The 14406-nt window shown below is 58.3% G+C and overlaps 2 protein-coding genes across 4 annotated transcripts; one reads left to right on the top strand and one right to left on the bottom strand.

Annotated features, from left to right (window-relative positions):
- The first annotated feature begins 81 nt into the window (after window positions 1-81).
- Window positions 82-7783, top strand: LOC136568323 (methanethiol oxidase-like). 3 transcript variants are annotated; one of them, XM_066568270.1, is made up of 13 exons: window positions 82-175; window positions 1469-1525; window positions 1687-1799; window positions 2512-2697; window positions 2982-3102; window positions 3578-3760; window positions 3985-4163; window positions 4445-4523; window positions 4881-5002; window positions 5089-5181; window positions 5650-5768; window positions 6410-6553; window positions 6643-7783. In XM_066568270.1, exons 1-13 carry the CDS (start codon window positions 172-174, stop codon window positions 6659-6661), a joined length of 1419 nt encoding a protein of 472 aa, XP_066424367.1. In that variant the 5' UTR covers window positions 82-171; the 3' UTR covers window positions 6662-7783. The 3 variants fall into 3 exon arrangements, with proteins under 3 accessions (XP_066424367.1, XP_066424366.1, XP_066424368.1); XM_066568269.1 differs by having other exon boundaries at window positions 6410-7783; XM_066568271.1 differs by lacking the exon at window positions 6643-7783 and having other exon boundaries at window positions 5650-5815; window positions 6410-6521.
- Window positions 7784-8613: 830 nt separating this feature from the next.
- LOC136568142 (methanethiol oxidase-like) lies at window positions 8614-13832 on the bottom strand. Its single transcript, XM_066567991.1, has 12 exons — window positions 13829-13832; window positions 12825-12878; window positions 12455-12567; window positions 11795-11983; window positions 11547-11667; window positions 11252-11434; window positions 10679-10860; window positions 10419-10497; window positions 9941-10062; window positions 9731-9823; window positions 9214-9332; window positions 8614-8776 (listed from the first exon to the last, which is right to left on the bottom strand). Exons 1-12 carry the CDS (start codon window positions 13830-13832, stop codon window positions 8614-8616), a joined length of 1422 nt encoding a protein of 473 aa, XP_066424088.1.
- Between the last annotated feature and the right edge of the window lie 574 nt (window positions 13833-14406).

Below are 14406 nucleotides of genomic sequence, written 5' to 3'. Positions count from 1 at the left end.
CTTCGGCATTTTAAGGCGGAATTTTGTTTTTTCCGTGCCCGGGATCCTCCCCTTGGCTCCTCCTCTCCCGCAGCCCTCCCCTTTCCCCCTGGGCTTCCGACCCTTTCCCGGCTGTTTCTCCGTAAAAATCCAACGAAACTCCTGGAATTCCCATTCCCAGCCCGGTCCAGGATGGGTAAGAGATCCCAAAATCCCCACCAATCCCAAAAAAAACCCAAAAAACCCCAAAATCCCGGGATTTGCTGCTTTTGGCTTCCCGGGGGTGGAGGGGGGGGGGGGTGAAAGTCCAGCTTTTCCCTGGATTTAAATATTTAAATATCCCCTAAAAACCCCGTGAGTTTTAATTAAGAGCTCGAATTCCTTCATCAAAATCCATTTTCCCTCGAATTAATTGGGAATTTATAATCCCTAAACTTCCAAACACTGAGAGAAACTCCTGGATTTGCTGCTTGGGAACAGGAAAACCCCTCGGAAAAATCCTTAAAGATCAGCTTTGAGCTTTTCCCTGACGTATTCCATATTTATGGGGATAAATCCTTGATTTCCAGGATAGTTTTCCTGATTAGGTTTTTTGAGGATAAAACCTCGGATTTCCAGGACTTTGACTTTTGGCTCTGTGGGAAAAGTGGGAGGGGCCAAAAAGTTGGAAGCCGTTTCCATGGGACACAGTTGGGAGTTCAAAACAGGGGGAAAATATCAGGAATTTTGGGATCAAACCCAGCCAAACATGAGGAATTTGTAGCAGCAATGTGTAGCCAAATAATATCAATATTCTAACCAAAGATATCCTGAATTTCCTGGAATTTTTTTCACTCCCAAGTGGAATTTTCTGAGGAATTTTTTTTGGGCCCAAGTTCCTGGAAGTCAATAAATGACTTTGGGAATGATTGACACGCCTGGAATGATCTGGGAGCTCAAAAAAAAAAAAAAAGGGAATTATGGAAGAAAATAAATCCTGGAATGTTCTGAAAAATGAACTCCCTAAATCCCTTGGGAATTTGTTTTTTTGGGAGAAGATTCCTGAAATTCCTGGGTTTTTTCCAGTGGCTTCTCTGTTGTTTTCAATTGAATTTGAATTTGATTTTTCCCAAATTTAATCTGGATTTTCCTCCCTGGAACTTGGAATATTTTTGATATTAAACCCTGGAATTCCACAGAAACTCCCATTTTTTCCAGCCGTTGCTAAAATCCCAAATTTATTCCTCCTAATCTGGCACTTTGGGACAACTCAGGGAGCCAAAAATTGGGATAAATTCCAACGTGTTTTTCCCCTGGAATGAGCAAATCCAAGGCACAAAAATTGGGAATTAGGAATGAGGAGCTAGGAATAAGGAATTGGGAATGGGGAATTCCATGGACTTAAGGCTGGGAATCGGCAGTGGGGAATTGCCAATGAGGAGCCAATGGAAGGCTCCAAATTCCCAGGATTTTTGGGATGTGGAAGTGATGGAATTTTGCCCTTTTCCAGCAGGAAAATGCGGAGCGTGTGGGCCGGGCTATCCCAGCCCTCTGGAGGCCATGAAAGGCAAGTGCTGGAATTGGGCATTCCCAAATCCTGGGATTGCTTTGGGATCAGGGGAAGGAGAGGTGGATGGAAGCTGGGAACAGCTGGAATTGGGCATTCCCAAATCCTGGGATTGCTGGGAACTCTGGAATTGGGGATCTGAGCCCCAGGTGTGCCCGCAGGGCCCCGGGAGCAGCTGCTGTACCTGCCCTGCATCTACCGGAACACCGGGATCGGCATTCCCGACTTCCTGGCCACCGTGGACGTGGATCCCAAATCCCCTCGGTACTGCCAGGTATGGGCCTGGGAGAGCCCGGGGGATCCCAAATCCGGGAGAATCTGGGGGAGTCTGGGGATCCTGAATCCGGGAGAATCTGAGAGAACGTGGGATCCTGAATCTGGGAAAATCCAGGAGAACCTGGCATCCCACATCCAGGAAGATCCGGGCTCCCAAGTCCTTCCCGGCCCTGGCAGGGACAGCAATGCCAGAATTCCGGGAAGGCGGATGTGGAGCTGGATCCTGTTCCACAGGTGACGTTCCACAGGTGATATTGCACGGGTGATATTGCACAGGTGGTATTCCACGGGTGGTGTTCCACAGGTGACATTCCACAGGTGACATTGCACAGGTGATATTGCACGGGTGATATTTCACAGGTGATATTGCACAGGTGATGTTCCACAGGTGATGTTCCACAGGTGATATTGCACGGGTGATATTTCACAGGTGATATTGCACGGGTGATGTTCCACAGGTGACGTTTCACAGGTGATATTGCACCGGTGATATTGCACAGGTGATATTGCACAGGTGGTATTCCACGGGTGGTGTTTCACAGGTGACGTTCCGCAGGTGATATTGCACAGGTGATGTTCCACAGGTGATGTTCCACGGGTGATGTTCCGCGGGTGACATTTCACAGGTGACGTTCCACGGGTGACATTTCACAGGTGACGTTCCACAGGTGACGTTCCACAGGTGACGTTCCGCGGGTGATGTTCCGCAGGTGATCCACCGGCTGCCCATGCCGCACGTGGGGGACGAGCTGCACCACTCGGGCTGGAACGCCTGCAGCAGCTGCCACGGGGACCCCGGCAAATCCCGGCGCTTCCTGATCCTGCCCAGCCTCGTCTCCTCCCGCATCTACGTCGTGGACGTGGCAACCGATCCCAGGGCTCCCAAACTCCACAAGGTTTGGAATTCCCCCCCTTTTCCCTGCTTTTTCCCACTTATTTTTCCTTTTTTTCATCCTTTTATCCCAAATTCTTCCTTTTTTCCCTCTTTATTCCCTGATTTTTCCCTTTTTTCCCATATTTTCCCCCCTTTTCCCTTCAAACATTCCCATAAACCTTTACCTGCAAATCCCCATTTCCCCCCTGCCAACTGATTTCCAAGAACTTTCCCCATTTTCCCCAGAATTTTCCCCGTTCCAGGTGGTGGAAGCTGAGGAATTTTTCCCATTTTCCCCCGTTCCAGGTGGTGGAAGCCGAGGAGCTGGCGCGGAAGGCGAACGCCGCGTTCCCGCACACTTCCCACTGCCTGGGCTCCGGGGAGATCCTCATCAGCTGCCTGGGGGATCCTGATGGCAACGGAAAAGGTTCAGAATTCTACCAGATTCCATAAAAACGTCCACAGGGATTCATTTCCGTGCAAAATCCTGCAAAATCCATGGAATACGTGGAATTTTCCCGGAATTTTTAGCACATTCCTGCAGGTTTTTTATTGATTTTCTAGACTGCTTTTATGTTTCATTTAATTTAAAAATGGAAGTAGATATACATAAATAATTTGCTTTATTTAAAGCAAAATAATATTAGGAATTATTACAGGAAAAGATAAAATCCTAGGAAATTATTTTTATTACCAATAATAAAATAATGGGAAATAATTTTAGAAATTATTATTATTGGTAAATATAATAATAATAATAATAATAATAATAATAATAATAATAATAATAATAATAATAATAATAATAATAATAATAATAATAATAAGTAGATTTTTAAAAATTGCTTTATTTCAAGCTCTATAAATCGCTCCGAACTCCTTTTTTTGGGAATTTTTTCCAGGCACTTTTGTCCTCCTGGATGGAGAAACCTTCGAAGTGAAAGGAAATTGGGAGAAAGGAGGAAAAATCCCAAATCTGGGCTACGACTTCTGGTACCAGCCCCGGCACAACGTCCTGCTCAGCACCGAGTGGGGCGTCCCCAAAGTCCTGGCCCAGGGGTTCGATCCCAAGGATGTGGAGCGAGGTCAGTGGGAAATCTCCTGGGAAATTCCATTTTTGAGAGCAGAAACTCATAAAAAATCCAAATTTTGACCGTAAAAAGTCCTCAAAAATTCTATTTCTGGTGTCTAAAACCCCTAAAAAAAATCCCGATTTTTTTTTAAATCCCGTTTTTACCCCCAGTTTCACTCCGAACCGCTGACTATTCCATAAAAACTGGGAATTTATGGAATTTCTCCCCTTCCCCAGGGCACTACGGGCGGCACATCAACGTGTGGGACTGGCAGGAGCGGCGCCTGGTGCAGGAGCTGGACCTGGGCGCGGGCTCCATCCCGCTGGAAATCCGGTTCCTGCACGATCCCAGCGCTGCCCAGGGCTTCGTGGGCTGTGCCCTGAGCGGGGACATCCGCAGGTTCCACAGGAACCCCGTGAGCTCTGGGATCTGGGCGGAATCCTCAGGCAATTGGGGCTTTTTCCGTGGAATTCCTGGGGTTTTCCATGGAATTCCTGGGGTTTTTGGAGAAAATCCACTGGGAATTGTGGGTTTTTCCATGGAATTCCAGAGGGTTTTAAGGGTTTTTCCATGGAGTTCCAGGGTTTTTCCATGGAATTCCAGGGGTTTTAGAAAAATCTCCGAGGTTTTATCACCGTGGGATTGTGGGGTGGATATTCCATGAATTTTGGGAATTCCATGTTTTCTGTCCCTCAGGAGGGAAAATGGGAAGCGGAGAAGGTGATTGAGGTGCCCAGCAAGAAAGTCCAAGGATGGCTCCTCCCGGAGATGCCAGGTCAGTGGGAGAAATTTGGGAATTTTCTCATGGATCCAGAGCAGATTTTGGCAGAATTCTATCTTTAAATGGCAAAAAATTCCAAATATTGGGGGTTTTTTTGAGGGAGAACTTTGGGATGAGCAAAGGAAATCCGGAGTGGGGTCTGCTCTGTGCTGGGGGTGGGATTTTCCAGGAAAATCCTTGGAATTTGAGTCTGGATTTCCTCAGGAATTCCGCAGTAATTCCTGAGGTTGATTTTGTTCCCCCCTACTCTTCCCAACCCCATTTTTTGGCGTTTCCACATGGGAATTTGGGTATTTTGGGGATTCTCTGTGCTCCCATTCCCTGATTTTCATCTGGAATTCCCTCGGGAAGGGCTGATCACGGACATCCTGATTTCCCTGGACGACAGATTCCTGTACTTCAGCAACTGGCTGCACGGGGACGTGCGGCAGTACGACATCTCCGACCCCAAAAACCCCAAACTGGTGGGGCAGGTGAGGAGGAAATTCCCAAAAAACCCAATTCCCATGGTTTTGAAGGGATTCATTCGGATTTCCCATGGATTTTAACGGTTTTCCAGGTTTTTCTGGGAGGCAGCATCTCCAAAGGGGGACCTGTGACCGTGGTGGAGGATCGGGAATTGCAGGATCAGCCGGAGCCGTGCGTGATCCAGGTGAGGATTCCCAAATTTTTTTCCTGATTCTCCCCAGATTTCTGGAGATTCCCGACATCCAAAACCCCTCCTGAAGTTGTTCCCACCTGGATTTTGCTTCCTTAGGGATGGGTTTCATCCCTGAAACCCCAATTTTTCCTCAGAAAAAAATCGTGGAATTAAGAAATTTGGGGAAAAAAATTTTCTCCCCAAAGCTGGGGGTTGGCCATTCCCGACTCCGGGATTTCGGAGCCCTTGGATGTTTTTTTCCCCCAAAATTCCATTTTTTCCCCCAAAATTCCATTTTCTCCCCAAAGCTGGGGGTTGGCCATTCCCGACTCCGGGATTTCGGAGCCCTTGGACGTTCTTTTCCCCCAAAATTCCATTTTTCCCCCAAAATTCCATTTCCTCCCCAGAGCTGGGGCCTGGCCATTCCCAGATCCAGGATTGCAGAGCCTGGGTGTGCTTCCCGGTGTTTTTCCCGTGCAGGGGAAGCGGATCCCGGGGGGGCCGCAGATGCTGCAGCTGAGCCTGGACGGGCGCCGGCTCTTCGTGACCACGTCCCTGTTCAGCGCCTGGGACCGGCAGTTCTACCCCGGCCTGCTCGCGTGAGCCCTCCCGATCAAGGATCAATAACCCCCAGCGCCGCGGCTTGGTCGGGCACTGCCTGCGGTTCATTGGTTATTCCTTGGGTAGCAATTAGCTGAAATTGGTTAAAACAATTGCTTGTTGGCACTTACTGGGGTTCATTGGTTATTCCTTGGGTAGCAATTAGCTGAAATTGGTTAAAACAATTGCTTGTTGCTCGTTACTGGTTATTCATGGGTAATGATTGATCATTAATTGGTGATTAACTGATCATTAATTAGCGATTAATTGATCATTTATTGATTTTTGATTGGTTAACAATTGGTTGTTGGTTATTATTAGTTATTGATTATTGATCGGTTATTAATTGGTTATTAATTGACCATTAATTGGTTTATAACTGGTTATTGGTTATTACTGGTTGCTGATTATTAATTTGTTGTTGATTGATTGATTAATTGGTTATTAGTTGATTGCTAAATGGCAGTTAATTGATTGCTAATTGGTTTATAATTGATTCATAATTTGTTGTCAATTGGTATTAATTGGTTGGTAATTCCAAATGTAGGGGGGGTTTTGAGGGGGAATTTTAGGATGAATTTTGTGTTATTAATTGATGATTAATTTGGTTTTAATCGCAGTTTTTATTGAATTGCTGCAGGGAGGGCTCGGTGCTGCTGCAGCTGGACGTGGACACGGCGCGGGGAGGCCTGGCCGTCAATCCCGAATTCCTGCTGGATTTTGGGAAGGAGCCGGGCGGGCCCTGCCTGGCGCACGAGGTGCGGTACCCGGGGGGGGACTGCACCTCCGACATCTGGCTGTGACCCCGCCGGAATTCCAGGGAAATCTGGGAATATTTGGGACTGTTTGGGATGGGGGAATGTGGGACTGCACCTCCGACATCTGGCTGTGACCCCGCCGGAATTCCAGGGAAATCTGGGAATGTTTGGGAATCTGGGAATGTGGGGACTGCACCTCCGACATCTGGCTGTGACCCTGCTGGAATTCCAGGGAAATCTGAGAATGTTTGGGAATGTTTGGCATGGGGGAATGTGGGACTGCACCTCCGACATCTGGCTGTGACCCCAACGGAATTCCAGGGAAATCTGGGAATGTTTGGGAATGTTTGGGATGGGGGAATGTGGGGACTGCACCTCCGACATCTGGCTGTGACCCTGCTGGAATTCCAGGGAAATCTGGGAATGTTTGGAAATCTGGGAATGTTTGGGAATCTGGGAATGTGGGACTGCACCTCCGACATCTGGCTGTGACCCCGCCGGAATTCCAGGGAAATCTGGGAATATTTGGGAATGTTTGGGATGGGGGAATGTGGGACTGCACCTCCGACATCTGGCTGTGACCCCAACGGAATTCCAGGGAAATCTGGGAATGTTCAGGAATGTTTGGGATGGGGGAATGTGGGGACTGCACCTCCGACATCTGGCTGTGACCCCAACGGAATTCCAGGGAAATCCGGGAATGTTTGGGAATCTGGGAATGTGGGAAATGCACCTCCGACATCTGGCTGTGACCCCGCCGGAATTCCGGGATATTTGGGAATGTTCAGGAATGTTTGGGATGGGGGAATGTGGGAAATGCACCTCTGACATCTGGCTGTGATCCTGCTGGAATTCCGGGATATATGGGAATATTCGGGAATGTGGGAGTGGGGGAATGTGGGACTGCACCTCCGACATGTGGCTGTGATGCTACCGGAATTCTCTGCTCCCATTCCCTGATTTTCCTCTGGAATTCCCTCAAGAAGGGCTGATCATGGATATCCTGATTTCCCTGGAAGACAGAATATTTGGGAATATTTGGGAATGTGGGTACTGCACCTCCACTATCTGCCCTTGATCCCAGGAAATTCAGGATTTATCCCGTTTTTTCGCAATCCTTTCTTCTCTCTATCACTTTTCCCAGGGAATTTGGGGTGCCTGGGGCCTCATCTCCTCCCAGAGCAGCCTCTCCTAAAAATCATCTCTGAGATTTCTGATCAAAAATCAAAACTCCCAATAAAATTCTCCTTCCAGCAGCTGAAATTCCCTTTTTTTAGGATTTTTGGGCATTTTTGGCAAAAAAAAACATGTCATTTTCTGACATTTCCCACTCTTCATTTGTTGTCTAAAGATAAGATAGGGATAAAATGGAGATAGAATAGGAATAAAATAAAAAAAATTAAATAGCGATAAAATAGTGGTAAAATATAGCTAAAATAGGGGGGGAATATAGAACAATAAGGATAAAATAGAGGAAAAAATAGGGATAAAATAGAGCTAAAACAGGAAGAAAATACAGATAAAATCGAGAAAAATAGGGGAAAAGATTGATCACAAACGGGGATAAAAAGCCCAGCTGGAAGCAAAGCCCCGGGAAAAGAGGCAGCGCCGGGAATTCCCCCCAGACCCTTCCCGCGGTCCCGGCTCCGCCCGCGCCCGTCCCGGGCGTTGTCCCGGCCCCGACGCCGCCCTCGGACCCCCCCGGCATTTGTTCGTCCCGGGATGTTCCGGGAATGAGCCTCGGGAAGCTGCGGCTGATGCAGGAAACAACTTTATTGATGGCAGGGAAAGCAGGGACAGGGACAGGGATGGCCGGGAATGGCCCGCGGGACCCCGAACTCTGGAATCTCCCGAGGGCAGCCCAAAGCAGGAATCCCCCATGGGATCCTAAAGCCCAGAATCGCCCAGGGCACCCCAAACCCATCACCCGGGGCACCCCAAAGCCCCAATCCCCCCCAGTCCCATCACCCGGGGCACCCCAAAGCCCCAATTTCCCCCCAGTCCCATCACCCCGGGCACCCGAATTTCCCCCCGGGAGCCCCAATCCCGGCGCTGCCGGCGGGGACAGCGGCGCTGCCGGGGCCGCTCAGGGCAGGGTCACGGATTTGGCATCGCCGCCGGGGAAGCGGATCTCGTGCGCCAGGCACGGCCCGTTGGGCTCCTTGCCGAAATCCACCAGGAAGTTCTTGTTGACGCTCAGGCCGCCCTTGTCCGTGTCCACGTCGAGCTGCAGCATCACCGAGCCCTCCCTGCGCGGGGACAGCGGCGGCTCAGGGCGACAGCGACCCCCGGGGCCGCGCCGAGCCCGCCCGGAGCTGCTCCGGACGGCGCCGGGGAGCGCCCGGGCCCGGGGCCAGCGGCGCGGGCTGCGGCTGGGGCCGCTTGGGGTCCCCAATGCCCGATGGAGGGGACAGGACGGGCGCAGGGACAGCTTTGGGTCCCCACTTCCCCCAGGACGGGCACAAACCCAGGGCAGGACGGGCTCGGGGCCCTTTCCCCTCCGCAGCTCCCCCAGGCTCGGCTCGGGCTGTGCCCGGCCAGGCCGGACCCCCTTGGGCTGAGCTCAGCCCGGGCTCTGCCCGATCCCGACCCGGCCGCGAGCGGCTCCGCGGCAGCCCCGGGGGGGTCGCGGCCCCTCCCGCTCCCAGCCGGGCCCGGCAGCCTCGGGCAGCCGGGAGGGGCTCACTTGATCAGGCTGGGGTAGAACTGCCGGTCCCAGGTGCTGTAGAAGGAGTTGGTCACGTAGAGCCGCTTCCCGTCCAGGCTCAGCTGCAGCGTGGCGGGGCCGCCGTACACGCGCTTGCACTGGGACACACGGACTGGGGTTACTGGGGGCACTGGGGGCGCGGGGACACACGGACTGGGGGCACTGGGACACACGGACTGGGGTTACTGGGGGCACTGGGGGCACTGGGACACACGGACTGGGAGCACTGGGGGCACTGGGACACACGGACTGGGGGCACTGGGACACACGGACTGGGGGCACTGGGGGCGCTGGGACACACGGACTGGGGCACTGGGAGCGCTGGATTCCAGCAGGGGCAGTGAGAGCAGGCTCAGGCTCACGCTCAGGTGAGCGCTCACACACGCTCACACTCACGCTCAGGTGAGCACACACTCACACTCACACTCACTCACACTCACGCTCCGCCAGCCCCGCCCCCAGCCCCGCCCCGGCGCTCCGGCCCCGCCCCGCTCACCTTGAGCACCAGCGGCTCGGGCTGGCACTTGAGCTCCTCGTCCCTGCACACGGTCACGGGGCCCCCTCGCAGGATGCTGCCCCCCACGAACACCTGCAAGGGCCGCGCTGGCACACGAGCGTTCCCCGGCCCGGCCCCCCGGCCCCCCGGCCCGGCCCCCCGGCCCCGCCCGGCCCCGCTCGGCCCCCCGGCCCGGGCCCTGCCCCTCACCTGCCCCACCAGCCGGGGCTTGCAGCTCCGGGACAGCTCGTACTGCCGGATGTCCCCGTGCAGCCAATTGCACACGTACAGGAACCGGTCGTCCTGGCTGATGACGAGGTCGGCGATGAAGGCTGCGGGCAGAGCCGGGGCTCAGGGGCACGGCCAGCACCGGGGGAGGCCACACGGGCCTGGCCTGAGCTGGGCTTTGGGGCAGGGACCAGCACTTTGGGCTCGGTCGGGATTCGGGGTCGGTAATCATTTAGGGTCCGTCCCGTTTGGGGTCAGTCCTGATTTGGGGCCAGTCAGGATTCGGGGTCCCCCAGCAGGATTTGGGGTCACCGAGCCGGCTCCGCGGTCACCCAGCAGGATTTGGGGTCCCCCAGCAGGATCTGAGGTCCCTCCGCCGGCTCCGGGGTCACCCGCACACCGTGCCCGGCTGCAGAGCTCGCCCAGGGAACAGGAATGCCACCCCCGAGGGCACACGCACCCGGCATCTTGGGCATGATCCAGCCCGACACGTCCTTGGCCGGGATCCGGATCACCTCCTCCACGGCCCAGTTGTCTCTCTGCACAGGGACACCGAGCCCGGCTCAGCCCGCGCTGCCCCGGCCCGAGCCGAGCCGAGCCGGGCACGACGGGCTCAGCCCCGCGCCCCGCACCCGGACCCTCCCTGGCCCCGTTCCCCGCTCCTCCTCCTCCTCGTCGTCCTCCCGGCCCCGTTCCCGCTCCCCACCGCGCCGCACTTGCCTCGCAGGATTTGTAGAAGCGGAAAATGGCCCCGCTCAGGGCACAGCTCACGTAGCCCTCGGCGGCCTCGGGGTTGTGCAGGAAGCGCACGGTCATCGGCAGTGAATCCTCGCCCAGGTCGAAGCACTGCGTGAGGCTGCGGCACGACAGGTTCCACACGTTCAGGCGGCGGCCGAAGACCCCTGCGGGACACGGGGGAGAGGCTGGGGGCGGCCGGGGGGGCCGGCGAGAGACCCCCGAGGGGCTCCTGGGGGGCATCGGCACGGGAAGGGCAGGAGCTGGGCAGGGGGAGCTGGGAAATGCGGGATTTGGGGAGAACAGAGAGAAATGAGGGATTTGGGGAGAACAGAGAGAAATGCGGGAACTGGGGAGAACGCAGAGAAATCCGGGATCTGGGAGAACACAGAGAAATGCAGATTTGGGGGCAGCAGGACCCGGCCCCCCCGGGTTCCACCCCGCCCATCCTCAGCCCGAGCCTGGCCGAGGCTCCGGGCACAAATCGGCCTCTCGCGGGCCCCGAGCCCTGCCGGCCCCAGCTCAGCCCTGCCGGCGCTGCCGCCCGCGTGTCCCCACCTTTCTTGAGGTCATCGGGGTTGAAGCCACGCCCGGCCACTCTGGGCACCATCCCGGCCGAGCTGACCAGGACGTTGTGCCGGGCCTGGTACCAGAAGTCGTGGCCGGTCGGGGGAGCCTCACACTCGTTCTCCCAGTTGCCCTTCAGCTCGAAGGTCTCTCCGTCCAACACCACGAAGCCACCTGGGACACACGAGGGACGGGCGGGGACAAATCCAGGCTGCCGCGAGTCCAGCGGGACCCCCGGGGTGCGAGTTTGGGCAGGGACACGGGAATTCCAGCAGGGAAAACTCACCTTTGCCGTGGCCAGCGGCGTCGCCCATGTTGGCGACCAGGACGTCCCCGTTGGGCAGGGGGTGGGTGACAGACAGGTAGCCCTTGTTGCACTTCCAGAACACATCCACGGGCTCGATCATCTGCGCGAACCAGCGCCGATCTCAGCCTCCGCCTGCTCGGCGCCTTTCCCGCCCGTACCCCAGAATCCAAGCCCGCTCCCTCCCTCGCTCCCTCGCTGCCGGCGCCCCCGGCTCCCCCCGGCCGTACCTTGCAGATCCGCGGCGCGCGGCACTGGGAGCCCACATCCACCACGTAGATGCGGGAGGAGATGAGGCAGGGCAGCACCAGCTTGGTCCTTTTGGCCGCGGCGCCGCTGTCGAAGCAGCCGCAGGCGGGGCCCCAGCCCGCGCAGTGCAGCTCGTCCTTGAGGTTGGGCATGGGCAGCCGGTGGATCACCTGGGCACGGCCAAGGCAGCTCAGGCCGGGCCGAGCCGGGACAGCCCGCGGGGAGCGGCCCCGGGGCCTGGGGAGCCCCGGAGAGGGGCTGGGGGCGGCCCCGGGATTTGGGGAGCCCCGGAGAGGGGCCGGGGGCGGCCCCGGGATTTGGGGAGCCCCGGAGAGGGGCTGGGGGCGGCCCCGGGATTTGGGGAGCCCCGGAGAGGGGCTGGGGGCGGCCCCGGGATTTGGGGAGCCCCGGAGAGGGGCTGGGAGCGGGCCCGGGATTTGGGGAGCCCCGGAGAGGGGCTGGGAGCGGGCCCGGGATTTGGGGAGCCCCGGAGAGGGGCTGGGGGCGGCCGGGAGCAGACGGGACAAGGTTTAAAGGTTTTCCTCGGTTCCCCCACACAGAGATATCCGGGCGGCCCCGGAGGGCTCGGGGGGCGCAGCCCCGGCTCGGTCCCGCCCGGAGAGCCCGGCAGGGGCCCGTACCTGGCCGTAGTGGCAGGAGCGCGGGTTGAGGTCCACGGTGGCCAGGAAATCGGGCTGCTCGATGCCGGTGCACCTGTAGGTGCAGGTCACGTAGGCGACCTCCTCCCGCGGCGCTGGGGACACAAAAGCGGCTCGAACCGCGCCCAGAGACCCGAACGGGACCGGGAGAGCCCCGGGCAGCTCCCCGGAATGACCGCCCTGATTTCGGGGCGCTGCCATTCCCTGCCGGTCCCCCCGCGCCGCTCCCGACCCGGGAACGAGCAGGAGCGACCTCCGGCAGCTCGGGCCAAGGGGCTCGGCACAGACACCGAGCTCGGGGGACCCCAAAGAGCCCAAACGCCCCCAGCCCAGCCCCAGGAGCAGCACTCGCCTTTCAGCACGTCGGGGCACGAGGGGTACTCGTAGCACGGAGCTCTGCATCTGTCTGGGGAGCAGAGGGGACGCCGTGAGCCCGGCCCGGGCCCGCGCCCGAGCCCGCTCCGCCGGCTCCCTCCCAGCCCAGGGACCCCCGGGGCCACCCCGGGGCCACCGCGGCCCTCCCGGGGCACCCCTGGGAGCGCTCGGGGCCGCGCTGCCGCCTCCCGGCTCCGGGAGAGGCACCCTGGGGACAGCGCGGGGCCGAGCCCCGCTGGGGACACCTGGCGACAGCGCGGGGACCCCTCCCCACTGCGGGCACGGCACCGAGCCCAGACGGGACGGGGACAGAGCTGTCACCCGGAGCCGGGACACGAGGGGGACAGAGCCGGGACGGGGACAGAGCTGCCACCGTGAGCTCGGATGGGGACAGAGCTGTCACCCGGGTCCAGGGCACGCTGGCACCTCCAGCACGGACAATCCCTCGGGATCCCGGGTCCCCGGGGCGGGCAGGGCCCCCGGGAGCCGCCAGGGCCCCGCAGCAGCTCCGGGAGCAGCGGCCCCGCGGGCCGAGCTCGGGCCCGGCTCCCTCCTCGTGCCCGGGGCACAAGGCACCTGTGCCCAGGTGTGCCCAGCTGTGTATGCGCAGGTGAGTGTGCCCAGGTGTGCCCAGGTGTGTGTGCCCAGCTGTGTGTGCGCAGGTGAGTGTGCCCAGGTGTGCCCAGGTGTGTGTGCCCAGCTGTGCCCAGGTCTGTATGCCCAGGTGTGCCCGGCTGTGCCCAGGTGTGCCCAGGTGAGTGTGCCCAGCCTTGCCCAGCTGTGCCCAGGTCTGTGTGCCCAGCTGTGCCCAGCTGTGCCCAGGTGAGTGTGCCCAGGTGTGCGCAGGTCTGTGTGCCCAGCTGTGCCCAGCTGTGCCCAGCTGTGCCCGGGCCAGCCCCGCAGCCCCCGGGCGGGGCCGGGGCCGGGCTGGGGCCGGGGCTGCGGGCCCGGGGCTCGGGGGCAGCCGCGGGGGTCCCTTACCCATGGCTGCAGCTCTGGGGTCGCGGCGCTGGCGGCGGAGGAAGGAGCCGGAGCTGAGGGGCAGCTGCTGCTGTCTCGGGGCTGGAGCGGCTGTGCCGTGCCCTGGCTGCTCCCGGGGGCCTTTTATCCCCGCCGAAGGGTGGGGGGAGCGCGGCCAAGCCCAGGGAGGGGCTGCCCAGCGCTTGGGAGGGGCCAGCCCGGCGCTGCGGCTTCTTTCCTCCTCCCCGCCGCCAATCTGGGCCCAAATCTGCTGCTCCCTGCAGCTCCCGAAGCCTCAAACCCCGGGGCCGGCCCCGGCCGAGCCCGGCTCGCCCCGCACGGAGCGGCTGCTCCGCACCCGCAGCGCCCCCGGCCCGGCCCGGGCACCCCCAAACTGCTCCTGCTCCTGACAGGGGGACCCCGGCCCCGATCCCAGCGTCAGCCCGGGGCTCCCCGAGCCGCCTCTGCCGGGGACGGGACTTTGGGAGCTCGGGGACACCGGGGCGGGCTCGGGGACACCGGGATGGGCTCGGGGACACCGGGATGGGCTCGGGGAGCTGCTTAGGGGATCCCGGGGACGGGGACCGACCCAGGGGACA

This window comes from Molothrus aeneus, chromosome 31 (genome assembly GCF_037042795.1).
Source record: "Molothrus aeneus isolate 106 chromosome 31, BPBGC_Maene_1.0, whole genome shotgun sequence".
NCBI classification, from domain to species: Eukaryota; Metazoa; Chordata; class Aves; order Passeriformes; family Icteridae; genus Molothrus; species Molothrus aeneus.
Note: the sequence above shows the minus strand (reverse complement) of the source record. Positions and strands in the feature narration are given on the sequence as shown.

Bases quoted from the DNA above. Each gene is read 5' to 3' on its own strand.
- LOC136568142 (XM_066567991.1), bottom strand. The intron at 11,668-11,794 runs GTACGGCCGGGG...TGGTTCGCGCAG, and splicing joins GCGCGCCGCGGATCTGCAAG to ATGATCGAGCCCGTGGATGT. The intron at 9,824-9,940 runs GTGAGGGGCAGG...CGGCCCTTGCAG, and splicing joins AGCCCCGGCTGGTGGGGCAG to GTGTTCGTGGGGGGCAGCAT.
- LOC136568323 (XM_066568270.1), top strand. The intron at 3,761-3,984 runs GTCAGTGGGAAA...CCCCTTCCCCAG, and splicing joins TCCCAAGGATGTGGAGCGAG to GGCACTACGGGCGGCACATC. The intron at 4,164-4,444 runs GTGAGCTCTGGG...TCTGTCCCTCAG, and splicing joins GCAGGTTCCACAGGAACCCC to GAGGGAAAATGGGAAGCGGA.